General features: G+C 39.7%; 8 protein-coding genes across 9 annotated transcripts; 2 read left to right on the top strand and 6 right to left on the bottom strand.

Annotated features, from left to right (window-relative positions):
* Window positions 1-89: 89 nt before the first annotated feature.
* On the bottom strand, window positions 90-764 carry LOC108039628 (dynein light chain roadblock-type 2). Its single transcript, XM_017116684.1, has 3 exons — window positions 654-764; window positions 514-592; window positions 90-440 (listed from the first exon to the last, which is right to left on the bottom strand). The coding sequence occupies exons 1-3, from the start codon at window positions 654-656 to the stop codon at window positions 229-231; spliced, it is 294 nt and encodes a 97-aa protein (XP_016972173.1). The 5' UTR covers window positions 657-764; the 3' UTR covers window positions 90-228.
* A 276-nt stretch (window positions 765-1,040) lies between these two features.
* LOC108039630 lies at window positions 1,041-1,516 on the top strand. The gene is made up of 2 exons (XM_017116687.1): window positions 1,041-1,125; window positions 1,182-1,516. The coding sequence occupies exons 1-2, from the start codon at window positions 1,102-1,104 to the stop codon at window positions 1,494-1,496; spliced, it is 339 nt and encodes a 112-aa protein (XP_016972176.1). The 5' UTR covers window positions 1,041-1,101; the 3' UTR covers window positions 1,497-1,516.
* A 146-nt stretch (window positions 1,517-1,662) lies between these two features.
* Window positions 1,663-3,428, bottom strand: LOC108039629 (prostasin-like). The gene is made up of 7 exons (XM_017116685.1): window positions 3,368-3,428; window positions 3,261-3,306; window positions 3,047-3,192; window positions 2,408-2,992; window positions 2,291-2,339; window positions 2,113-2,228; window positions 1,663-2,059 (listed from the first exon to the last, which is right to left on the bottom strand). The coding sequence occupies exons 1-7, from the start codon at window positions 3,393-3,395 to the stop codon at window positions 1,686-1,688; spliced, it is 1,344 nt and encodes a 447-aa protein (XP_016972174.1). The 5' UTR covers window positions 3,396-3,428; the 3' UTR covers window positions 1,663-1,685.
* A 1,351-nt stretch (window positions 3,429-4,779) lies between these two features.
* On the bottom strand, window positions 4,780-5,321 carry LOC123038154. The gene is made up of 2 exons (XM_044462045.1): window positions 5,242-5,321; window positions 4,780-5,187 (listed from the first exon to the last, which is right to left on the bottom strand). Exons 1-2 carry the CDS (start codon window positions 5,261-5,263, stop codon window positions 4,826-4,828), a joined length of 384 nt encoding a protein of 127 aa, XP_044317980.1. The 5' UTR covers window positions 5,264-5,321; the 3' UTR covers window positions 4,780-4,825.
* An 85-nt stretch (window positions 5,322-5,406) lies between these two features.
* On the bottom strand, window positions 5,407-7,091 carry LOC108039619 (chymotrypsin-like protease CTRL-1). The gene is made up of 5 exons (XM_017116671.1): window positions 6,763-7,091; window positions 6,659-6,704; window positions 6,184-6,329; window positions 5,559-6,131; window positions 5,407-5,459 (listed from the first exon to the last, which is right to left on the bottom strand). Exons 1-5 carry the CDS (start codon window positions 6,968-6,970, stop codon window positions 5,407-5,409), a joined length of 1,026 nt encoding a protein of 341 aa, XP_016972160.1. The 5' UTR covers window positions 6,971-7,091.
* Window positions 7,092-7,907: 816 nt separating this feature from the next.
* LOC108039638 (myotubularin-related protein 14) lies at window positions 7,908-23,179 on the top strand. The gene is made up of 6 exons (XM_017116699.1): window positions 7,908-8,465; window positions 20,298-21,145; window positions 21,209-21,847; window positions 21,907-22,050; window positions 22,106-22,465; window positions 22,628-23,179. The coding sequence occupies exons 1-6, from the start codon at window positions 8,349-8,351 to the stop codon at window positions 22,761-22,763; spliced, it is 2,244 nt and encodes a 747-aa protein (XP_016972188.1). The 5' UTR covers window positions 7,908-8,348; the 3' UTR covers window positions 22,764-23,179.
* Window positions 10,196-12,838, bottom strand: LOC108039640 (glucose-induced degradation protein 8 homolog). Of its 2 annotated transcripts, none has more exons than XM_017116702.2 (4): window positions 12,513-12,838; window positions 12,396-12,454; window positions 11,448-11,578; window positions 10,196-11,395 (listed from the first exon to the last, which is right to left on the bottom strand). In XM_017116702.2, the coding sequence occupies exons 3-4, from the start codon at window positions 11,548-11,550 to the stop codon at window positions 10,785-10,787; spliced, it is 714 nt and encodes a 237-aa protein (XP_016972191.1). In that variant the 5' UTR covers window positions 11,551-11,578; window positions 12,396-12,454; window positions 12,513-12,838; the 3' UTR covers window positions 10,196-10,784. The 2 variants fall into 2 exon arrangements, with proteins under 2 accessions (XP_016972191.1, XP_016972190.1); XM_017116701.2 differs by having other exon boundaries at window positions 12,396-12,457.
* LOC108039639 lies at window positions 23,129-24,284 on the bottom strand. The gene is made up of 2 exons (XM_017116700.2): window positions 24,195-24,284; window positions 23,129-24,128 (listed from the first exon to the last, which is right to left on the bottom strand). The coding sequence occupies exon 2, from the start codon at window positions 24,118-24,120 to the stop codon at window positions 23,185-23,187; it is 936 nt and encodes a 311-aa protein (XP_016972189.1). The 5' UTR covers window positions 24,121-24,128; window positions 24,195-24,284; the 3' UTR covers window positions 23,129-23,184.
* Window positions 24,285-24,314: the final 30 nt, after the last annotated feature.

Consider the following 24,314-nt stretch of genomic DNA (forward strand, 5'->3'; position numbering starts at 1 on the left):
TTATCGATAGTTAACAGCTGACCCACTTTTAAGCCCAACAGAGCATCCAAAAATCTGCTTATATGATGTCATATTACTTTATGCATAAATAACTTTTAATTTACTTTAATCAAGTACAATTACAGTACATTATAATTTAACTCTCGCTCGCAGACAATTTCAATGTATATATGTATATAAATGTGCAGTAGATAATTTCAGCGTTATAATCCCAAAGCACCAGAACGTTTAGTCGGTCGGGTTCTGGATGACGATCAGGATAAAGTCCTTGTCGGGCGCCACCATGATCTCGTGCTTCTTGGATCGTACTCGCAGGAATGTCATGTCGTTCGAAGGGTCCAAGTCTCTCACCACACTTCTAGCCTTGTCAGCCAGCTGACTCATTAGACCAGCGTACTGGACGGTTGTCGTATTGTCCAGCGTGGATTTGACCGGAATACCTAATAAGAGGGTTCAGTTTCAGTTGCAACAAGTCGGGTATCAGCAAAAAAAAATTAAGTGTAAACCACCCACCTTCATTGTTGACCACAATTGTACCCACAACACCTTTGTGACTCTGGATCCTCTTGAGTGTCTCCTCGACCTCTTGCGACTGCAACCGGTAGATAAATGTAACTCCTTCAAGCCTTTGTACAATTACTTTATCTACTTACCATTTTTTCTAATAGGTGGGTTAAACTTCAGAAAAAAACACGGTTTAACGAAGAAGTAAAGTTTGTTTGTTCAATATTAGAGATGGACCGTCAGTGGTGTCACTTTTTTGATGTAAGCTTAACACCCAAATAATGTACGATTAAAAGACAACTATCGATAAGAATGTTAACCATTTTAAAAATGTTAGGTATCGAGCGTTGTTTAACTAATGCGCTCTTAATAACGTTTGCAAATTAACTTTTCTTAAAAAAAAGTCTAAAAAGCAACTAATTAATGCCAAATTCTTAAATGTGATATTGACCCATATCGCTAAACTTCCCGTAAAAGTTCGCCTTGGAAACCAAGAAAACAATAGAATTGGGTCAAAGAGTACAAAAGAACAAACAAAGCCTAGTTATTAAGGACTACTTTCAAACGGGAAATAGAACTAAATTTTACCAAAATCAAATGTTTTTGGATACTCAAAAAAGGGTAAAACTAGTTAACACACAGCTTGTACTATTGTTTTATAAAACTTCGTTTAATAGCCGCCTCGAACCCTGCGCTATGTGGAAAAAGCATTCAAAGAGGTCAAATCAAGGAAAAATGTCCGAGATGTAGTGATTCTTAACGACAGGGGTAACCCGGTAAAGAGTACGATGGATCAAGACGATGCCGTGCAACTCGCCGGACTTTTCCAGGCCATTCGAGGACGACTGGAGCGTGGGATGAGCAAAATAGATCCCACAGATGAATTGCTGATGCTGAGAGTGCGCACAAAAACGAATGAAGTTATTCTGGTTCCCGACTCCAAAATAACAGTTCTTGTTGTGCAGAATGCCCATGACAACTTTGAAAAATAAAGTAATCCAATGTAGTGTACAATTTGCTGATCAAATTATAATTTTATTTTTTTAAAAACGCATACATATTGTTGTTCATTAAAGTATTGTAACAAACACAGTCACCGAAAATCTTTTCAGAACTAAATGTGTTTAATAGAATTCTTTTATTTAATGTCAGGGAATACAAATTTTCGGCCATGGAAACATTTACTGGGATCGTTGATAGTTGTAAATATTATTCCAAATCCAGTTTGTATGTTTGATAACATTTGTGAAAACGTGTATGCCATCTGATGAATAACTGACCATAGCTAACAAAATAATATGATAATCTGGCCTCAAGACGTTTGCCATTATTTCCCCACTGGTTTTTTGGGCTATATTCATTTCGTGAGGACTTTCCACACAAAACTGATTTTGGTCGAGTTTAGCACCGAAATGATGTGTACATAGGTTGAGATCCCCAGGTACAACGGCTACATTTATAGCTTTCTCATCGTCAAACATGACAAAAGGAAACCCTTTTTGGGCGTTTTCCTGGTATTCTGGACTCGTGAGCATACAGATGGGTTTTAAACTTTCTGGAATAAGAAATCAGTGATCGAGTTAAAGGAATAATACTCTAGAAATTTACCATAGCTGCCAATTTGTTTATCTAGCTTTAGCAAGGCTATATCATGCTCTGGCAACTTGAAAACCGAGGAAACCTTGTGTTCTTCATATTTCTGTTCTCCCATAAATGTCACTTCTCTGAAAAAATAATTCAAAAATATGTGAAAAGGGTTCTTTTCTAACACTTTGGGACAGCTTACAGAGAGTTATGATTTTCTGGCAAGTTTGTGGCAACTGTGATGACAAATTCTGAAAATCAAAAGATATTACCTTTTTTAGCACCATTATTTTATGAAACTTAAGGGATAGATACTCACGCGGATGGATAAACACGCCTAGTGCCTTGAAACCAGGTCCATAAATAGTTGGTCGTAAGACTGATCCCATGTCTTTTTTAGCGCAGTCCTGGTATAAGAATACCTCTGTATTATAATTGCCTACAGGAGGACGCAATGTAGGAGCTTCATGTGAACCATAGGGGGTTTGACCATTTAGTTGCTCATCAGAGCTATTTATTGTTTCCTGAATCCAATCTACAAAGCTAGTCACATCCGTATAGACTGCTGCTGAATTGCATGCTGTTGTCCCAAAGCTTACGATACCGAGCTGAGTTGTAAGATTTTGGTTATTAATTTTAAGCTTTTTGATCAACGGACCGCCAGAATCTCCCTTACAGGTGTCGCCATTTGGGGATCCAGCACAGATCTGAGACGATAAGAGATCTTGATAAACCAAACTTAGGCATTCATTCTTATCCATTTGGTTAAGAGTGATAGTTTGAAGAATTTCACTATCGTTAAAATTTTTTTTTAGGCCCCAGCCAAAGGCTTCGAAAGTTTTCAACTTTTCTACGCTTTTCTTAATTTCCTTATTCGTATAAATGCAGATTGGTTTAACGTTCACTGCGGAAAAAAGCATTAAAAAGTTTGTCGAAATACATCAAACAGCTTACTTACTATTATACACGACACTGGTTGACAGTTTAAGCAGGCCTATATCATACGGCGAAAACCCGTGTCTGTATTGAGGGTGCGGTATCTGATGACTGACAGTGTACGTATCTTGGGGAATAGATTTATTGTATGCCCCCAATCCCACATGTCTGTAATTAATATAATCAAATATTAATAAAATTCCCTCCATTTAAATATCTAGTTCGATAATACTTACAGATCCTCTTCTATACCCAAGCAATGAGCTGCAGTTAACGCAAAGCCTACAAAAGTAAGAATGATATTATTGTGCCAACGTGTACATCTTCTATAAAAACCACGAACGTCTTGTAATCAGCGTGCCACCGCACATAAATCCTTTCTTGCTATATATGGCTGCGAGAAAGGAAGCAGATTCTGGTGGTGCGTCTATGCCTCCTGTAATCCTTATTTGAGTTTCAACTCCACAGGGACTCTCTAGGAATTGGGAAACGCCCTGGTGGACAAGAAGCAAGGTGAACAAAGGAATCCACGCGAGAGATGACTCCATTCTACTGGGGGCACAAAACACAACTGAAACACCACTGAGTCGAAATAACACAGATCATTTCTTATCAGCTATAATTTTAATTTTTCTGAAATACCCAATTGGTAGGTGTTATGGCACACCAGAGAAAAAACATAATTCTATTGCTTACATTTTAAACTAAATATTTTCGATTGTGACCTCACTATCTTGTTGTGCTTAAATCCATGTGTGCTACACCTAAATTTTTATTTTATGCTTTATTTAAAGAAAAGATATGAAATGTTTGAAACTTCAAATATAAAAAACATAGATTCAAAGACTTAAATATTTATTACAAGAAACAAAATTAAATAAAAAAATTTTTTTTTGAGTGTTTAACATTTTTTTAAGTTGCATCGATTCCTATAAGTTGGAAAGACCCCTAATTCCCAGAAATTCTTTCCTTCGAGTTGATTGTCTCTTAGAGATTATTTTGTTATCAGCAACTGAATGCGTTGTCTAGTCTTTAAATTTTTAATTAGTTTCGCTTTCTTAACCTTTCAAATAAAAAAAGAAAATAGCAAATTTCGGCAAGCTCATATATGTACATTGGTATGAACTTATGTATGTATATACCCCTGCAGCTATTACAAAATGAAACATTGGTCGGAAATGTATCCTTCACTCCGCTTAAAACTTTTGACTGGGATTTTATATACCCACTGGAAGGGTATAAAAATGTACATACATATGTATGTACGCAAAAATGAACAATATCCGTCGTCGACGGATTCCATCTTGACCAATCTGCAATTAAATGTCTCGACCTTTTTACCCTCTGATCCGTTCAGTTGATAAATGAATGTTTAAAAGCAGAATTCATATTGTGAAAAGAAGTTACTTAATAATATTTTCTATATGAAAAAATGTATTTTGGAATACGAAATATTTAAATCCATAATTTCATTGCCATTTAGATATTTGATGCAATATTGGCATGACACTTGACTACCCCAAACGGGATATAAAGAAATGAAATTGATAAGCCCATCCCAGTCCTTTTTGTTTTTTTTGATAGTTTTCATTTCATTTTTTCTAATTTTCAACAATATTTGATAGTATCAAGTACCTTTTATGGTTCCCGCTACTAATAGTCAAAAAATCGATGGTGCTAGTTGTTTTTTAACTTAAATGTAATAATAGCCATAGGCAATGCATAAATTTTAAAATTGTGGGGTAATCTATTTATTTGTTACTGTTTATTAACTAAGAAAAAAGACACATTGGTTGTTTTATTAATTTAAATTAATTTTACTCGCGATCCACTTAGTATGTGTCATAACATTTGTGAGAATCTGGATGTCCTCAGTTGAGAAGCTGATAACCCCTAGCAAAACGATGTATTGCTTTGCAGAAACCATAATCTTGTTTACCAATATGTCGCCCGAGATCTCGTTTGTCTGACTCATTCCGGGTGGATTTTCCACACAAAGTTGATTTTGATCTAATTCCGTTCCAACATAAGTCGAGCACATTTGGGAATTCCAAGGTTTAGCACTAAATTCTTTTGATTTCACATTATCAAATATAGCGAATGTTTGGATTCTTTCGACCTGCTTTTGATACGTTTCACTTACGATGCAGATCGGTTTTTGGCCTGGAAAAGAATAAATCAGTAAGCGGGGCAATGGATGAGTCAAAAAATAATTACCTTCGAAGTCAAGCGGCAGCATTAGCTTAAGCAAGGCTAGATCGTCCTCGTGCCTAAAAACCAAAGAAACTCTATATTCAGCATAGTTCGTTGATCCCATTATTGACACTTCTCTGAAAAAAATAATTAACTAAGTTTTAAAGAAATAGTCTGAGTAAGGACAACTTACAAAGAGGCGGCATTTTCTGGCAAATCTCTGGCAACAGTGATGACAAATTCTGAAATTAAGAGAAATTGTTTAGTATGTATTTATATAGTATGAAAATCAATTTATTAATGTGCTATTACTTTTTATCTAACATACTATGGATACTCACGGTCTGTAATTAGCACGCCCTGCGCCTTAAAACCAGGTCCATAAATTGTTAACTGTACAATCGAAGACATGTTTTCCCCATCCCCACCGCAGTCGTCATACAGCCAAAGCTTCTCCACCACCGATGGTGGTGCAGTGGGAACCCTCTGGAAATTGGGGGGGATTTCCGGTGGGTCATCAAATCTACTTATTGTTTCCTGAATCCAATCCACAAAGCTAGTCACATCCGTATACACTGCCATCGAATCGCAAGTTAAGCTGCCATAGCTTATGATCCCGAACTGAGCTACGAATGTCTGTTTATTTATTTCGATTTTCTTGCTCAACGGACCTCCAGAATCGCCCCTGCAGGTGTCTGCACCCGGGACACCTGCGCAGATCTGAGTCGAACTGAGAGTTTCACCTAACCACCTGCACTCTTCTCGATTTAGTTGGTTAAGAGTGATAGTTTGAAGAATATCGCTTTGTTGGCCATGCTCATTTAGGCCCCAGCCGAAGGCATCGAACGTTTTCACCATTGCTACTTGACTCTTAATAGCCTTGTCCAAATAAATGCATATTGGTCGAATGCGTCCTGTGAATAAAGGCATTAAAGGGTATTTCGATGGGTCGAATAGTTCACTTACCATTGTACTCGACACGTCTCTTCAGTTTAATCAAACCGATATCATTCTGTTTATTTATTGGGTTGTATGAAATGTGCTGTACGCCGAAACTCACATCGTACCAAGCAGTCGGCTCTGCTCTGTTGTGTGCTCCCAAATGCACGAATCTTAAGTAAATAAAATATTATTTAGTTACATAAGTAATATTTGTTAATTCCTGAAAACTAAAAATGACATTAAATCGATTTAGAAGCGTAAACATATGAAACAACCTTTTTTAATGTTTTTATGTTTAAATGCTTATATGTAATATTAATGAAAATTTATTTTTGAAATCTAGTATATGCGGATCTAGTAATATGCGGATATGTTCAAAGACCACGTACATAGCTATGCCGATTTCCCTAATCATTTTCGATCTATCCTAAGGCAGTGATATAGTCCAAGTGAACTCGTATATATTTAATCACAATAAAAGTAGTTTGAAGGTACTTACAGTACGTAGCGGGATTCCAAGCAATGAGCAGCAGTTAAGACATAGCCTAAAAAGAAGAAGCTATAATATTATTAAGCTGACCTTTGTTAAAAGAGAATACAAACGTCGATTTATCAGGGTGCCACCACACTGAAAGTGTGTTCTATTGTAAATGGCTGCCATATAGATAGCATCGCTTTTGGATGCATCGTCGCCATACATTATTCTGTCTTCAGCTCTGGTCCTCGAGCATGATGGATCCAGAAGCTGGGGTGCAGCCTGGTCGCAAAGGAGCAAGGAGAACAAAGGAATCCACGCGAGAGATGACTGCATTTCAGTCTAGGCATTCAACAACTAAACCTTCAACTCTCTGATCTGCTGTTATCAGCGTTTTAATTAGGATGCCAAAGAAACACAGAAATCTGTCTTCTTAATGGTTGAAGAAACATTAAATATTATTCGCTACAAAAGATTGCGTATACACCTAAAACAAAGAAGATGTGTCGATTTGTCAATTTTTTTTTTTAACCCTGGTTGCGTTCTTGTTGAAAATAGTGCCGAATTACATCACACTTAAAAATTTATTCAAAAAACTATATTTTTAGGGCTCCTTCCAAAGGGAACATTATGCCTTTTTGAATGCGCAAAAAACTATGCTAAGTTAATTTCTTAGCCATTTAGCCGTTCAGCTAAGATCAGGATTTAAAACTGTGCACTTCTATTTTGTTCCGGTCGTGGTAATGGTAGTGGTTGATAGTAGTTTAAAAAAATCGTATCAACATACGAATTTTATGATACCAATTTTTGTGAAGAAAAATTATTACACACTCGACTACATAAATACACTTTCTAGAATTACGGTGTAAGCAATAAGCTTATATATTTGACTACAGTTCATTCGCACTGTTAACCCGAAGCAAAATTAGCTCATTATTTATTACCATTCACATTAGAAATTAAGAAATGTTTTTAATTCTAAAAATGGTAAAATTATAATTAAAGAAAAACTTTTAAAGTCTTAAAATTATTTACTTACTGGATTTACAATTGGCTCACTCTACAAATAAGCATCATATTTGCATTGTTCTTCAAGCTTTATGCATATCTACAACTATCCGCAACTAAATTTGCAGTCTCTTAAAGGTCCCGCAATATAATGGAGTCCCAGGGCTGCAAAAAATATCATCTCATATTTTCGTTGCACTATCGCAATATCGCGAAGTATCGATATAAAAAAATTAAATAGAAAATGTGTTTGAGGTATCGTTACTATCGTACCACCTCAAACTCAAACCTTCTCTCTGTGTTTTTTTGGTCGCGGCTGTTTGTCTTGTCGCTTTATTCCGTTCGTTTCGATAATATAATATTAGTATTATATTACATTACTACTTAGCACATATAGTTAAAAGTGGAATCGCGAACGTAACAACACTTCAACTACAAAATTAGCGGCCGCGAATTTGTGATGACGTAGCCGTCTTTTTAGGGCGTAAAAAGCAAAGCAAAGCAAAAGCAAACAAACGCGAAAAGCGTAAAAGCGATAAAAGCGACTTAAATACGCAGCAGATAAAATACAAAAGGGAAAAACAAATCACGAGAATTCTTGCTAATATTCGGCAAATTTTTGCAAGCGTGAGTGTTTGTGTGTGTTTGTGTGTGTTTAGTGGGTTAAAACAAAAAGGAATCGAACGGTAAATGCAGCGCCGCAAAAATGTGCAGCCTGACGCTAAACAACATGGTCAACGTAACGCAGCAGGACCTTCACGATCTATTGGAAACTTTCGAAAAAAAGTCCTTCGAGGCGGCGGCCTTTGAGGAAGGAACGTCGGTAAGTTTGTTAGTTCCCGTATGTGTGTGTGGGTGTGACATACATTTAGGCGCACGTGCACGTGCTTGTCGCCGCAAAAACACACTCCTACACATACAGTCGAAAAAAGCTTGCTGTGCTAGTGTGCGTGGCGCCTACGTCGAGGACACGTCATTTATCCTTTCCTCTTCTTGGTCTTATTCTCTTATTTTCTACTCCTCATCTCCTCCTTCTCGTCGTCTTCCTTTTGCCGCGCCCCGAAAATCCTTAGCCACTCAAAATGGCCGCCATTAAGCTTCCTGCAAGGAAAATCGTATTTTTATGGAAATCAATAGGCGGTAAAACATGTCATTTGCTCGGCCTAATGGATTAAATTTGTCCCAGGATTTGTATTTCTCAGGACAATGCTTTTTCGTGTGGTGCTAGTCATTAACCTAAAATTGGTCACCGTTAATTATCTTAGTTGAATCCGGATTATTGATTCAGAACTTCTTGCATCCGTATTTTACCCACAAAATGTAGGGGTCTGAATCAGTAGTTTTCAATTCCATTTTTCTCTATTTTCATATTCATATTTATGAAACAAGTAAATTCCCAAATCGGCATAATAGAATTTTATAAAGTGAACCGTTTTCTTAAATTATGTTCCTTCGTTATTAAAATCTAAAAAAATATTTGTTTATTAAATCGAGGATCTAATCAAGATCTTTTCCAAATAATCTACATTTAAAAGTCGCATTATATCTTTTTATTAATTCCGGTTTCATTTAATTAAGAAATATCAACCAACAAAACATTCTTTATGACGTTTGTTCTCGATTTGTACTGAAATGGAATACCCCTTGCTTAGCTATGCGGTAATTAAAAGCCTAATGGCCATTTTAAGCCTTGCTTCGACTCACGCATTTAATGTGCATTATTTCACCCACACGCACTCGAACTCGGCGTTTGTCTTTGGCTTTCTGTACACTCCATTTACACCCCCTTTACCCCCTTCAATGTCACGCACGCCTTTTAATAGTCGAGCATGTAATTCCGTGTTATCGCCCGCTTAACCGGCAATAACACAGAATAACGATTGCGATGGCAACTTGGCAACAGCGGAATCGCTGTTCCGCTGCTCATTTGCATGCCACTGAGCTGCTGATGGTGAATACATTTCAGCCGAAAGCCAGGCACCTGGAAACAGAGCGAGGAAAGCTAGTTGAAAACTTGGCACGTAACTCACGTTTTCGCGGCGATCTTACATGTGTTTGTTCAACTGCAATCGGTACAAGTAATTGATTAACTGCATTGGCCAAGGGATAATACTTTGTTGCAGTAGTTCTACTTTACGATAGCAAAAGCACACATTTTTATCAAACAATGGCACAGTCTTATCACTCAGTTCGGGCCAAACAACGGGCGCCTGCCTTCGATTTGATTTTCCCCAAGTATTTTCCTTATCTGCCAGCGATTTGAAGGCGCAAACAAAAAGCTACTGCCCGCCTACCCCTTGATACAAAGCATTGGATTTTGATGGAGTGCAAAGGGTGAATTATGTGTGCGATTCTCGGCCTCTTTATATTTTCCCCTCTCCCAGGGTTCAAGGTTAAGTTTAGCCATACCGATTAGATTAGGCGCCCAGCCAATGGCACAATATTTAAGCCAATGACGTAGGCCCGCGATAATGTTTTTCAAAGTTCCTGGACTAGAGAGAGATCGCCTGGCGAACGTGTGCAAAAAATAATTTAAAAATTTACATTTCCTGAATACTTTACTGAAAAATCTCATCTTTAATATGAATATGATTAAAAACGTAGATATTTTGTAAGTCAATATGTATGTATTTGTATGTGATTTTGTGACGGAAAAATTTTGGGGTGTTTTGTGATCTCTTAAAAGGTTCCCTTTTTATTAACGATTTAAAGCCCAGATAAGATTCAACAACTATTTCTTTTGGAAGGTACTTCAGGTCCAAAGCCCTTTACTTTTGTTGTGCCCATTCTCTTATCGGGGCAAACAAAAAAGAAACAGTATAAATAGCTCTCGGTTAGCACGTGACACAACAATTTGCGTTTTAGATTACCAGAGGGAATTCGCCTTATCAGCGAACTTTGACAAAAATTTCAACCACATACCAAAAGAAAGGGAACAAGAAGATTGCTTAAAATTACATCAAGATATGGAAATATTTAATATTCAACATCCATTCAAAAAAATTACATTCATATTTGTAGGTTCGCCAAAAAAAATACATTTATATGGTGTAGATTCGCTAAAAAAAAATACATTTATGTAGTTTCGCAGTAGACGCCGATCGATCGATGGACAATTATTAATTATTGTGCGTTAATCGCCTTATACACCCTGAAAGCTTCGACGGAACTCCTCTTCGAAATCACCGTGACCGAGATCGATCTTATGGAAGTCGGTACATCCCTCACGCTCCAGCTTGGCCTGGGCCCAAAGGATCAGCTTGATGAGGAACATCATCCGCGGCTCCATGGGCTCCTCTTTGTTCTTGTTCTCCGCCTCCTGGCAGCGCAACATGGCTGCATTTACTTCGCCGGCCACCTTTTGGCGGTAGGAGTAGTACATCAGCTCGCCATACGGACTGTACTCCGGACGATCAAAGGCCAGGAGTCCCATGGTCCGCTCCACTTCGTGGAAATGCTTTGAATCGACCTTGGCGAATCCCGCAGCCTTGCTCTGGGCGAACTTCAAAGCCTTTTCCATCTTCTGATCCCGAATCATCTCGATCAGACGCAACTGTTGCATGTGGAAAAACACATAGTTGTCGGTCTCGAAGAGGCGCGGATATATCCGAGTGGCCAGATCCATGGCGTACTTGACCTGGCCCACTCTTACGGCATCCTGGATCCTCAATCGATCCCCGATGGTGTCCATGTGGGGACCCGGCATCACTGACGCCTCGGTCATGAAACGCTTGGCGGCCTCTTGATAGCCCTCTGAAAAAAATGAAAATGATAGAAAGAAGTGGATCTAACTAGGAGAACCCACCCGTGACCAGGTAGTTCATCACCAGGCGGTTGAGATCCGCCTGCCGGCACTGGAAGCTCGTCATGCGGTGGGGCCACGAAGTCGATGGCTTAAATTCGGCCATTTCGAATTGATCTAGTTAAATTTAGGTACTGAAAATTAAAGAAACACTTGAATCCCAGATGAAACTACTCTTGTTTATTGAAATTATTATTAGTATATAAAGTCCATATTTTGAATTCAACTGAAAATATATGGAAGATATTCAGGGATACCAGAGATTTCTTCAGTCTTTTAAAATCATTTGTTAAAATGTCTAAAATATTGTTGAGATTTATAGTTTTTGTCCCCCTAAATTGTGGCATTAATTATTGGAAGCCTTTACAAATAATGTATTATCTAAATATATTGATATTTTTGATTCCATGCTAATATTTATTTTTCCACTATAATTTAACCATATTAAATAAATAGATTCTAATTTTTAATTGAGAACTTATGAATGTCTCACAATTAGTGACAAATTTATTAAGGATTTGATAATAGTTTTAATCATGAGACACGAGTTCTCTTCTCTCCGCACTTGGCTATGATGATCATTTGTTAACAATGTGCTGATCATTATATCACTTTTGTTTTCATTTGTTGTATTTGGCACGGACCGACTGATTTATTTTCATGACTTGGCCGAAACGGCATTGAAAACTGTTGCAGATGCAAATGCAAGTGTGTATTGGCGTTTCCATTTGTAGGTAGTATCTTGTGTGGGTGGGTGGGCCATCTGTCTGCTCGTGTGGGCGCCAAAAAGTGAGTCCCAGCCAAGCGAAAATGCCAAAAATAGCAGGAAGGCTTTTTCGTTCTTCTTATAAATATATATCAATTTCGTAAACATTTTCGCCGTTCAACTTTGTGTTTGCCGCTATTGTTTTTATGTTTTTTATATATTTGCACTGTGTGAAAAAAACCCACCTGTTGTTGTTTTTGTTGCTGCTGTCGTTGTCAATTGAAGGTTTATGCAAAAATTTCACCTGCTGAAAAGCGGGGTTGAAAAAATGTTGCACATTGTGTAGGTCTGCAAGAACATACTGTGTTTTGTACGAATTTGGCTTCGAATGGTTGTTGCTGGATGATTTCTGGTGCTTTGGTGGCAATTGGATAAACAGAACCAATTGGACCAAAAACAGCCGCGGAGCGAGCGCTGCCTTTGGCGCCTGCTGGAACACTATTCAGGGCCCAGGACCTGCAGGACCTGGACGGCAGCTACTCCTCCGCATTCGATGTGTATCCCGCCTGGCCTCTTCCAGTCTGCAGCTATGTCTTCCAGTCCGGAGATTGCACTCATTTTGGGGGTTGCAACCAGTTCCAGGTACGGTGGAGCCCCGCTTTGGGATACCCAATGTACTGGGATACTTTAAATGGCCTTCTCACCTCTCCTGGTCGCCTGTTTTCGTTGGCAGCAGTCTGTGCCGTGGCCACGCCCCCGCCGACGAGCGCTTTCCACCGCCGCCCCCGGAAACGGATGCAGCTGTGCTGCAAGCCGTGCGGCGTCATTTGTGTGGGCGCTTTGGAAAACGCAGCACAGGCGCGCATGAATCCCCGGAAGAGCGGAAGTGCGACGCCTTCCAGCGCAGCAATTGCAACCAAACTGTGGCACAGTGGGGTGAATTCATTGGAATAGAGGCGTTTCTTTCATCACCATTTTTTATGAAATTTCAGAACGTTTAATTACGTTTAATTACAAAGTTTGCACCCCTTAACTTTTGGATCTTTTATTCTTTTTACCTTGTCAAAGCTGATTTATATCTTCTGGATAATACATTATTAAGATTAGAAAGTTAAACATTCATTTCTATGATGACTACATTTAAATTGGCAAGGTTAATGCGTTTGTTTTGATTGATTTATAATGTGTTATGGTAGCATGTCAAGCATGCCAAAAACAATTATTTGATGACCTCAGTGTGAAAAGCTGTGAAAATAGAATTGCCATGAAAAACGGGTCAAGGTTTTTTGTATTTATTCATGTTTAATATTGAAAATAGACCCAAAATTGACGATTTGAACTTGTATATTTCACTAATTTGTTCATCTAAACACAATTTGAAAAAAATATTAAAAATATTTAATAATGTTGGATTAATTCTTGATTACTATAACCTTAATATATTAAATGTTATGCGAAGATCTATTTAATTTAACCAGTGAAACTTAAGGAAGAATTTACATAATTGTTGGTCGTATTTAATTAATAGATGATGTTGAAAAGGTGAATGTTACATGTCGTACGACGAAGTATTAAAAAACTTTTAAATGATGGTATGGCCTAAAAAGGATTTAGGATCTAATTTGAGCAACGGTCAGGTTTTTTTTCAACCGAACAAAGAAAATTAGCTTATCTTAAAAAGTTAAAAATTTGGACTTTGATTTGTGTTCCTGTTGGCTGAATATATATTAAACACATTTTGGTTGTTTTCTTTGTCCATAATTACACTTAGTGTTATCTGGGAAGTTTGTCCACTGTGCTGGCGATTTGGGAACGCTACGCCCTTTTATGATGGCCTGTTGCACATTGAACTTTGCGCCCACGCGCTTGCATGTGCCACCCCGCGCCGCCCCTTTTCCTCGGGAGTGTGTGTGGCAATGTGTCTGAGGACCAGCTGTTGCTGCAAGGTGCGTGGGTCGCACCACAGACACTTGTGCCAGGAACGCAGGAGTGAATGTAAAGGTTTCCCTATATAAAACGGTATAATGGGGGTGGGCTAGGGGCAGGAGATTTCGAAGATTGGAGGGGAAGTGCATCTGGGGCCACAGTAATAAGAGCAGCTGCGCTTCCAGCTCTTATCGGGGATGCAGCAGCTTTCCGGGCGCATGTCCGGAAAAGAGAGAGCCGGCGAGTTCGATTTAATTAAGGGCCACTCCGATAAAGGGGTTCCAATGCTTCCAGATACATATATGTATTGCAACACTTCCACCCATCCGAAATGCATTAATCTGAAACACCCTGCTGCGGAACTTCTTGCGCATTCCGGACTAACTGCCCAGCATCCGGGTCCACCATGGAAGCATGATTAGAAGAAGGGCGCAACTCGCTATGCTCGCTACTCCTCCGATTTTCCTCCAATGTGTGGTTTCGGAAGCTGCCACATTTGAGCCACCAACTCGGTATTCATGGGCGCCTGCTCGCTGACAGATAAAATCGATAATGTGCGAAATGACAATGCCGCTTTAGTCAACTATTTGCAGGGAGAGGAAGTTCGAGTTTTCGTTCTCGGTTTCTGGTACGGGGATCTCGGCATTTGTTTGTTTGTGCTGTTGTCGCCCATAGCAAAAAGGGGATGTTGTGTTGATAAAACGAGGGAAATATCAAGTTGTGTGTTTGAATGCAAAGGGCCAACAGGAGCGCAGAAGTTTTTTCCTGCTCAAAAATACACACATACATATGTACTTTATTTATTGGTTTTAAAAGGTTGACTTATTTGTGTAAAAGCATACGGAGAAAAATTATCAGTGATTGCTTTAAAAGAATTGTTTATTAGTAATCCACCAAAATAAAATAAATTATATAATAAATAAAGTATTTTAAATAATTGATAGTGGCGTACCATTCTATTATTATGCATAAAATAATATTTATTTGTATAATTTAAAAGTCATTTGATTAAGCCTATCACTTCTCAAAAATGACATAAATATGGATGTAAACATTTTTAAAATAAAACTCAATGTAAAAAGTAATTTGTAGCCAAGGATAATCTACTCAATTTGTATATTTTAACTGTTCAGGAATATAATAGTTTAAGATAGTTTTTGAACTTGAAGAACGAAAATAAATGATTAATATATTTCGTTTATATTTTTTTCGTTTAACCAGGAAACATTGCTTTAAAATTAATCTTAATTTGCAGAGCTATGTAAAGTAGAACTTTTTATGCCATAAGCTCATTTACTTTTCCTGCTAGCCCATGGTAGTTTTTGCCAAATTGAATCGATAACTTAGATGACCTTCTTTTCACATTACACTGAACTGTCTGATGGGAAATCAGAAAGCGAGGAAAGCGATCGGCGCCTCGAGGAAATCCATTCTGGTTGGGGAAACGAGTGTGTGTTTGTGTGTGGGCGGGGGAAAATCTCTTCCTGACTGGCTGGCGAATAAATTAAGCAAATGATAAATAGATTTCTGAAAGGCCCCCTTCATACCACCAATGTTCATTGTCCGTAACGCCCACTTGGCTGGATGTCACTTATTGCGCTCAATTATTGCGATTGCGATTTGTTTTTATGTGGCAGCAAGCAAAAATCATTCGGCTCTTCAACGCGGTCCAAAACTTCCGGCTCAAACGTGTTTCTCTTCATCTTGTCTTCATATCCATGGCATCTCACCCACAAAGCGGTTTCAATGTCTTTCGAAAGTTGTCTCACACTGTGGAGTGCTTTTCTTCCATGTGTTGTTTATGGACACCAGAAAAATAAATGCAAATCAACTGCACCGGCAATTTGCATATTAAAATATCATTAATATCTCCTATTGATTAGGATGATATTTCATAAATTAAGAGAAATGCTGGTGGTTAACGCAGAGATTAGCTAAAGTAATGGAGAAGAAAAAAAGACAAAGTAAAAAATGTTAGAAAATAAAGCAGACAAGAGAAACTATTAATATACTTTGATTTATCTCTGCAACAAAGTTTTAAAAACTGCAGATATGCAAACAATGATATTTCTCTGACACTTGATTGCAAAAAATACTGAAATAATAAAAATAAAATAACTATTTTAAACGTGGGAAACCTTAAATCTTAAAGAATCATCAATTTATAAGAGGCAACACAAACTGCACTTTGTTTTTGCTTGCTTTGTGACGGAAAACAAAGGCTAAAGTTATATCAACGAAAGTATATAAATACTTCTTATCGGTAAACAAAAAATGGAACTCCATGGAATATCAAAATAAACTGCAGAACTGTACTGCCTTCGTATCCAGTACCTTGATTTGGAACCTGATCCCATTCCTGATTCAGAGTTCGAAACGTGGGCGCAACTTGTTTTTGTATCTGGGGGTCTTTGAACGCCGACTATAAAAACAACAACAAAGAGGCGCTGGAACAACACGCTGCACATTTTAAAGCGCAAGCATAAATCATGTAAGCAAGAACAACAAGAATAAAACGCGGAACACTCAGTCATTTGGGTGTGGTCAGTGGCCCCAGTTTTGAGCCTTAGTTCGAGCACTGAATAATTCATTCAAGAAAAGCCATTTCCCTGTCGCTCCAGGTTTAATGAATATGCAACGTGTGGGCTGCACAGAGGCCTTCTTTTGCTCTTCTTGTTGCTATTAGCCGAAATAAGCCTTGAGTCGAAACTGGGGGCAGTACAGTGCAGCTAATAGAAAACGAAAAATCATTTAAAAATGTAGGGATCCCCTCTCTTTATTTTAAAATTGGTTATCACAAATTCAACTTTTTAAAGTCTCTGTCTAAGTTAAAAAATAGCTTTAACATTTTCAATTATATACAAATTAAGGCTACGTTATTATTTGGTAATAAAATACTTGGTCTGTGGTAGCTACCACTCTTAACCAAATTATGTTTTTTTTTAAGAAAAGACGGACCGCCAGAAGTCGGAGCTCAAGGAGTTGGACTGTACTTAATCGACGACCTCTCCGCGCTTTTCTTTTGCTGTTTCCCTGTGCTCGAGTTGGTGGTTTTCTCGGTTCGATTGCACAAGTACGAGTACGATTATTTTCAGCTGTGCGGTTTCTTAACGTTGTGTTGTGTGTTTGGCTCAGCTTTTTCTGCTTTATTTTCCGCTTGTTTTTTATTTCTTTTTTGTGAGAGAAGAAAAGTGTGTCGCACTCGCAGCTTCTGCTGGATTTTTCTGGTGGCCCAGCATCGGCAGAGTCTTTAAAATCCGGGTTTCTGAGGCAAGCTTGGCTCGAAAGCCAGCCTTCGGTTTGGATTTCATTATTTGGGTCAACCGATGATGAAAACAATAATGACAATGATGATGACGCTTAATGATCACAACGCTCGCCAACTATTTTTCACGCTGTAACTATTTGAGCGTCTGTTTGTTGTTTTTAAGTTTTACAGCGCCTTTGGAACAGGCGCTCAGTTTTCCAAGCAGCGCGGCTGCAGTTACAGTTGCATTTACTCGCTTACAAAGAAATCAACAAAAGCGGCAGCAACAACGAAACAACGGCAACAGAAGCAATGAGCAAGCAGTTCAGTGCACACAACAACAGTAACCGCTTTGTTGTGCTCTTTGTGCATGTGTGCAAGTGTGACTGCTTTGTAACGGCAGCGTCTCCAACTTGGAGCTCACTCACACACACACATCTGCCATCGATGAGCTGTTTTTTTTTCGGCATCCCCATCTCTCCTAAACGCTCCCACTCTCAACTCAGTGCTGCCAAAAGTAGCAGTTGAAATAGCTAAAAATGCTTAAAAACTAGCTTACAATAATGGTTAGAAAAATGATTAATTATATTATTTACAACTTCAAAAGCTCATAACTTAAAAGAATTTAGCTGATGATTGATTTACCATTGCATAAAAGGCAAACCAAAAAAACTTTGTTAAAAAGAATGTTCTTACATACGGTTGCCTTTGATCAAACAAAATATTTAAACAATAAACAACATTTTTATTTTGTACAAATCTGCAGGTTTTTATAAAATAAAGAATCCAGCTGGATGAAAAAAAACATTGGCCATTAGGTTTATCAATTGTTTCGTTTTCATCCGGATGTATTTATTATTTATAAAAGCCTGCTGGTTTTACCACATTTAATTTTTACCAAATTTTAATTTGTTGTTAATACATTGTTTTAAGCCTTTTGTTTGATCAAAGCACCAGTACGTATGAGTGATAAACTTTAAATCCAATACGCAATCCGTTTAATGCGTATTGCCTTTAAAGTTTATCACTCATACGTACTGATGACTTTGATTTGATTTTGAATAAATGTAGTATAAATTAAATAATCTTTGCAAATGCAAATCAATAAAGTTGTTTATATCTAAGGTTCAATTCAAGTTGTATTTTAGCCATGTTCGCAACACAAAACACTTAATCAAACTGCGAAACTGCTAGGCAAATAGACAGTAAATAAAAGACAGGGTGAGCAGCACTTTTTTTTATAAGTGAGTCTAAACTTAACATTTTATATAATTTTGAATGGTTTGGTTATGCAATTTCAAAAGGCTAACAAGTACAAAACAAACGCTAGAAAGAGCCATTTGTTTTTGCGTGCTATTTGTTGGTAATTGTAATTGCGTTTTAGTTGTTTTGCTCGTTTGCTTCGCACTCTGCTCCACTATATTTTCATCGGGTTTGTTTTGCTCTTTGCTTCGCTTTTGTTGTTGCTTATTTTTGCGAAGCTTTTGTCTTTGTCTTTTTTTGCGCTCTATAGTTTTTGATATTTGCCCATTTCTCTTTGTGAGCTAAAAACCTGTTTCCTCAAGGTGTTTGTGCCTGTACGAGTGGTTGTGGTTGTTATTATTATGCTTCTATCTAGTTGTAGTTGTTTGTCTGGGACAGCTGGTTGGGAACGATACCCACTCTCCCCCACGGCCCCTTTGCTAGTCATTTTTCCTATTTTTAGCCAGTCGCCGGTGCAACCTTAAGAATTTTTCCCGATTATCACACAGAAAACAAATAGCTTTACATTATTCATTATATTTTTATTTATAATTAGTTAAATTGAAATGGAATAATCTGTTAGAGCCCGAGTTCACACCCCACCGGTGCCCAATGTGTATTAATATTTATTTAGCTCCCTAATCTGTATTGATATTAAAGTATTATAACATCAAATTGACTAATAAAAAATTCTTATATATAATAGGTCCAAAATAATATCAAAATATTCTATAATATCAAAATAGCCATCATATAATTTTTTTTTTCTGTGCATCAGTCCAATTGTAAATATTATACAATTATCTCGATGGCCAATTGGTCCTGTAACTTGCCAATATTCCCATTCGCTTATCGCGTTTAACCCTTGGATGGCAGATAGCCAGCCAAAGTCGACCGACTCCAGATTCCAGTTCTCCTTCCCGGGAGCGTCCAAGTTCCATTGAACTCGGGTTAGGAATGTCTATATAGTATATATGTACACACACCGAGAACGCATGAAAACCAGTTGCACTCCGTGTTCTAATCTCGCTGGCCATTAAGACGCGACGCCGGCATCGCTGATTTATGCAAGCAATTGACTTTACACACCGCCCCGTCAAATACTTCATGGGATACCCAAAGTCAATGGTTGTCGCCAGTCTGAGGTCATTGGTAAGGGGATCAGATCTCAGATCTGGCCGGCAAAACCCCTCGAACCCCTTAATTAGTTATTTTTCCCCTGAATAAAAACCAGACTCTCTAGTACGTATACGTAATATTAAAATATTTATTAAAAAAGTATTCAGTGATTGGCTAGACTTGAAAACCTAAATCTGCTCATGAATTTTCTAGGATTTATTTGCCTTTTGCTCATTATTATTTTTGTTTTTTTAAATCATATTTTAAGTATTTAATATAAAATAAAATTTTGCGGTTGAATTTTTCTTTGCCAGTAAAATTATATGTCAAGAAATTCCATGTCAATGATTAAGTATTCTTAATTTAACTTTATATGTATTCTTACAAAAATGCATTAAGTCATATATTTTGAGTCAGCCCTACATTGTTACATAAACCGTGGTATCTAAATGAGAAAGCAATCCGCCTTGAATATTTTATCCCACATTTATTGACAAATTAAATTAAACTCCATATAAACTCAAATTACTTTCCCGGTTCTTCACATTACTTTTGCAAAATTTATTCCCTCAGCTGCCTTATTGATGATATCCTTTACTTTACCTTTTTTCAGGAGTATGACATCTCCAAGAAATGCGAATACTTATTTAAACTCGACTACAGCCTTATCGAACTGGACAACACGAATGGACTGCTCAGTCCGCGTTATCCTGGCCGTATACTCATCCCGGAATGCGAGCACGGGCACATGGCCAAGACGCTGGTGCCAGGAAACGGTCTGTTTGGGCCAGTTGGCGGCGGATTGGGTGGAGGAGGCTCCTCCGGAACCACGGCAACAGCCACGCCTCTGAACAGCAGTGCAGGAAGCACCGGAAGCGAGGGTGTGGGCATCCAGGCTTTCGTGACTTTTGCCAATCCCGTGCAGACGCAACAGCAACATCCTCTCCAGCAGCAATATCCCACGCAGCAGCCACATCCACTGCACCAGCAATATCCCTCCCAGCAGCCACATCCTCTCCAGCAACAGCAGCAGAATGCACAGCAGCAGCCGCAAAATACCATTTATGAGGACCAGTACGACATCCAGCGGATGCGGGAGTTGGTTACCATGGCCAAATACGCGAGATGCCGTCAAAGATTCGCCGTGCCCGTGATTATGTACCGCGGAAAGTACATCTGCCGTTCGGCAACTCTATCCGTAATGCCGGAAACCTACGGGCGAAAGGTAGTGGACTACGCCTACGACTGCCTGAGTGGGGGTAACTACACTGCGCCAAACGGGGAGGAGAATGATGCGGACTCCACGGACGAGTCGCTCATCACGCACATGCACGACCAGGCCCAGTCGCAGTTCAGCTACGACGAGGTCATCAAGAGTGACATCCAGCTGCTCCACACGCTCAACGTCTCCACCATTGTGGACCTCATGGTGGAAAACCGCAAGATCAAATACTTCATGGCGTGAGTATATTTTAAAAATCCGTGTTGCTAATCCTAAACTAATAGCCCGTCTCTTGCTTTCAGCGTTTCCTCATCGGAGAAGGCGGATCCAAACAAGCACTACAAGAGCTTTAACCTTCTATCCCTGCCGTACCCGGGCTGTGAGTTCTTCAAAAAGTTCCGGGACAACAACTACATGGCGCGCAACCTGCACTACAACTGGAAGCAGTCGTTCAACGATGCGAACATCAATATTCCAAATCTGGGACCCGCTGCGGATATCGATGTGGTGTGGCCGGAGTACCGCGACTGGGATCTGGTGGCCATCACACAGAACTACTTGAGAGCGACACTGAAATACGTGCAGGAGGAGAGCTCCGGCCTGTTGATCCACTGCATCAGCGGCTGGGATCGCACTCCGTTGTTTGTCTCTCTGGTAAGGCTGTCCCTGTGGGCAGATGGACTCATCCACCAGTCGCTGAACGCCATGCAGATGGCGTATTTCACACTGGCCTACGATTGGTACCTGTTTGGTCACCAACTGCCCGATCGCCTCAAACGAGGCGAGGATATCATGTTCTTTTGCTTCCATGTGCTCAAGTTCATCACGGACGAGGAGTACAGCATTGTAGAGCATCGGAAACGCACCAAGACATCTAGCAGCAGCGGCAGCAGTGTCATAGTGATCAAATCCGACTGCTGCGACGATGAACCGCTCAAGGAGTGAGTATATCTAGGAATTGGATTAGAACGTGAATTTAATGCTTGATTTTTCCTTGCAGAGACTACATCCTGGCCTTCGATCAAGATAGCAACGACAGCTACTCAAACTGTTCCAACTGTGATATGTCCATAACAGATAACTTCTATGCCACCACGCCAGCGCAAGTCAATCCACTGACCAGCAGGTCACCCAATCCGAAGAGGTGAGAGTTCCTTTTATAAAATGAAGGCCACTGAATCAAGCTTAATCCCTTTCAGATCCAGAACCAGCCCCATTTCAGTGCCAGGCTCGAATACGCGGCAAAGGCAGGAGTCCACGTCCTCGAATGGCAGCTGGCAGGTGGTCACAGATACGGGCTCCATTGATTCCATGATGAATGGCAGCTACATGATGCGATTCGTGGCTCAACAGGCGGCGGACGGCGGTGGTGGCTCCTCGAACATTCCTTTGTACAATGGTGGCAATGGCTACCACTGCACCACCAACACAGCATCGAGTGGCAGTGGAAGTGGAAGTGGGAGCAGCATCAGCAACGGCAGCTCAACGCACGGTTTTGCAAATGGTTCCTCCAAAGACGTGGGCGGCAGCACTATGGCCAGCAAGCAATCCATTAACTTGTGAGTACAGAACCCCTCTTTAGCTAAGAATATTTTGCCTAAAACTAAAACGAAATTGTTCACTGGTAAAGACTTCGGTTTTTATTCTTCATATTCTCACTTCAGGGAAATAACTCCAAATCCGAAGCTTTCGAAACTTACATTTTACTTTATCCATTGCAGACGAAAGCAACGTCTGAATGCAGTGCGCGCCATCTTCATACAAGCCTACGGAAAGACGATTGGACTGAAATTCAAGGAAGGCTCCTCCATGAACCTGGCCACGTTCATTGGAAACCTGGCGGACCAACTGTTTTGAGGAAGCAGCAGCAGCTATGCTCGATCGTTAGTTTTTCATCCACATTGTTTGTTTGTTGTTAAGTGCTGCGCTGTCCCCCAACGACTGTATTTCGTATAGACCTGTTGAATTGCGTTCTCTTGTGACTGTTGACGATTGTGTAATGTAAAGGATAACTGATTACTAATAAGCATCGAACGAAACCGGCGGCTCCTAGACAAAGTGCATAGTACAACTCCTGTCGTCGTCCTGTCCTGGTTAACCCGCTCTCCAGTTCTCTAGATTCTCCCGCTCCCGCTCCTTGTTTGTTTAGTTGTTAGTCTTTCGAGAATGCAAAGCAAGCGAATTATAATATGCGATTCGGATTATACAATAGCCTTAAGTTGTAATTTATAGTAATGTATTTTTTAATAAACTTATGTGCATTTGATACGAAACAAAGTCAGATATTCAGCGTAGATCGGCTGGACCGCCGAATGGTGGCTAGTGGCAAGTGGTCATCAAAATCTATCCGCCTCACCCGAATCCGTAAGTTTCTAATGTAATATTTGGCGCTTTTCAATGGCACGTAGCGGGGTTTTTGGGGTGTTTTTGCAGCTGCGGTTTCATTTGGTTCTCTTTTGACTCCATTGCTTGCATCTTGGGCACTAAACACATTGCTGATCATTAAATCCGATTTTTTGCCATTCAGAATTTTGGACTGGGGCTCCCTGGAAATGCAGAATCCGTCCATCGCCAGACGCAGCAAAGTGTCCGCCGGGAGCTCCTTGACACGTATTGCCTTGAGGAACTCGTCGTATTCGCTCAGGGCCGCCTCCTGTTCCTTGGCACCCAGCTTGTGTGTGGCCTTTTCCAGGCGCTCCTGCTCCAGAATGAGGTCCAGGACCTCCACCTCCAATCGCCGGCGTTGCAAATTCGAAAGAGAGTTTAGAAAGGGTAGTTGGCTGAGCAGCAAGTCCTGGCACTTGGTCTTAGGCACTTCCGGCTGCTTCTCCGACTGCATGCATCTGTGCACATCGCCCACCACCCGCCAGAGGGGATCGGGAATTTGACCCTTGGCCTTGGCTAGAGCACCGACCAGCGGCCGAAGTTTGTCCCACCGCCACTGCAGCTCGCTTACGGAGAACGGAGCGCTGAGCTGGATGCCCTCGTAGCTTTCGTTGAAGGCTGTGGCCAATTGATCCCATCCCCAGGAGTCGTAATCCTCGTCCTTTTGAGCATCCTCGTGCCCGCCGAACAGGAAGGGGTACCTGCAGAGCAGCTCCATGAGCAGCAAGTCGTTCAGTACTATCTGGGCTGTGGAGTTCGTGTTTGATATATTGATCTCCATTTGGGGGATGGCTTGGCTCAACGTTTCCTCGGCGCTGTCTGTGCTCATTTTAAAAGCTTTGGGGATGTAAGTTCCTTTTCAAATTCAGATATCTTTTAAGTTCTTAGCTTATAATTACACACCATAATATACACACAAAATGGAATTATTTACAATTGTAGACAAATTTTTACAATTTCTCGAGATTCAATCTACAGGGTAGCAGAGATGATACTAGGCTTAACAACAACTATCGATATCGA

This window comes from Drosophila rhopaloa, unplaced genomic scaffold (genome assembly GCF_018152115.1).
Source record: "Drosophila rhopaloa isolate 14029-0021.01 unplaced genomic scaffold, ASM1815211v1 contig_115, whole genome shotgun sequence".
Classification (NCBI taxonomy): domain Eukaryota; kingdom Metazoa; phylum Arthropoda; class Insecta; order Diptera; family Drosophilidae; genus Drosophila; species Drosophila rhopaloa.

Excerpts from the sequence above, each read along its gene's own strand:
- LOC108039628 (XM_017116684.1), bottom strand. Across the intron at positions 441-513 it reads AATTGTGGTCAACAATGAAG|GTATTCCGGTCAAATCCACG; the intron begins GTGGGTGGTTTA and ends CCCTCTTATTAG.
- LOC108039630 (XM_017116687.1), top strand. The coding sequence starts at position 1,102 with ATGTTTTTGGATACTCAAAAAAGG. Across the intron at positions 1,126-1,181 it reads TTTTGGATACTCAAAAAAGG|CCGCCTCGAACCCTGCGCTA; the intron begins GTAAAACTAGTT and ends TTCGTTTAATAG.
- LOC108039629 (XM_017116685.1), bottom strand. The coding sequence starts at position 3,395 with ATGTGCGGTGGCACGCTGATTACAAGAC. Across the intron at positions 3,307-3,367 it reads TGGCACGCTGATTACAAGAC|GCTTTGCGTTAACTGCAGCT; the intron begins GTTCGTGGTTTT and ends TTACTTTTGTAG. Across the intron at positions 2,340-2,407 it reads AGGCGTGTTTATCCATCCGC|AATTTGTCATCACAGTTGCC; the intron begins GTGAGTATCTAT and ends TTTGATTTTCAG.
- LOC123038154 (XM_044462045.1), bottom strand. The coding sequence starts at position 5,263 with ATGCTGCCGCTTGACTTCGAAG. Across the intron at positions 5,188-5,241 it reads GCTGCCGCTTGACTTCGAAG|GCCAAAAACCGATCTGCATC; the intron begins GTAATTATTTTT and ends ATTCTTTTCCAG.
- LOC108039619 (XM_017116671.1), bottom strand. The coding sequence starts at position 6,970 with ATGCAGTCATCTCTCGCGTGGATTCCTTTGTTCTCCTTGCTCCTTTGC. Across the intron at positions 6,330-6,658 it reads TTGGAATCCCGCTACGTACT|ATTCGTGCATTTGGGAGCAC; the intron begins GTAAGTACCTTC and ends TATTTACTTAAG. Across the intron at positions 5,460-5,558 it reads GGGCGTGCTAATTACAGACC|AATTTGTCATCACTGTTGCC; the intron begins GTGAGTATCCAT and ends TCTTAATTTCAG.
- LOC108039638 (XM_017116699.1), top strand. The coding sequence starts at position 8,349 with ATGTGCAGCCTGACGCTAAACAACATGGTCAACGTAACGCAGCAGGAC. Across the intron at positions 8,466-20,297 it reads CCTTTGAGGAAGGAACGTCG|GAGTATGACATCTCCAAGAA; the intron begins GTAAGTTTGTTA and ends ACCTTTTTTCAG. Across the intron at positions 22,051-22,105 it reads AGGTCACCCAATCCGAAGAG|ATCCAGAACCAGCCCCATTT; the intron begins GTGAGAGTTCCT and ends AATCCCTTTCAG.
- LOC108039640 (XM_017116702.2), bottom strand. The coding sequence starts at position 11,550 with ATGGCCGAATTTAAGCCATCGACTTCGTGGCCCCACCGCATGACGAGC. Across the intron at positions 11,396-11,447 it reads GATGAACTACCTGGTCACGG|AGGGCTATCAAGAGGCCGCC; the intron begins GTGGGTTCTCCT and ends CATTTTTTTCAG.
- LOC108039639 (XM_017116700.2), bottom strand. The coding sequence starts at position 24,120 with ATGAGCACAGACAGCGCCGAGGAAACGTTGAGCCAAGCCATCCCCCAA.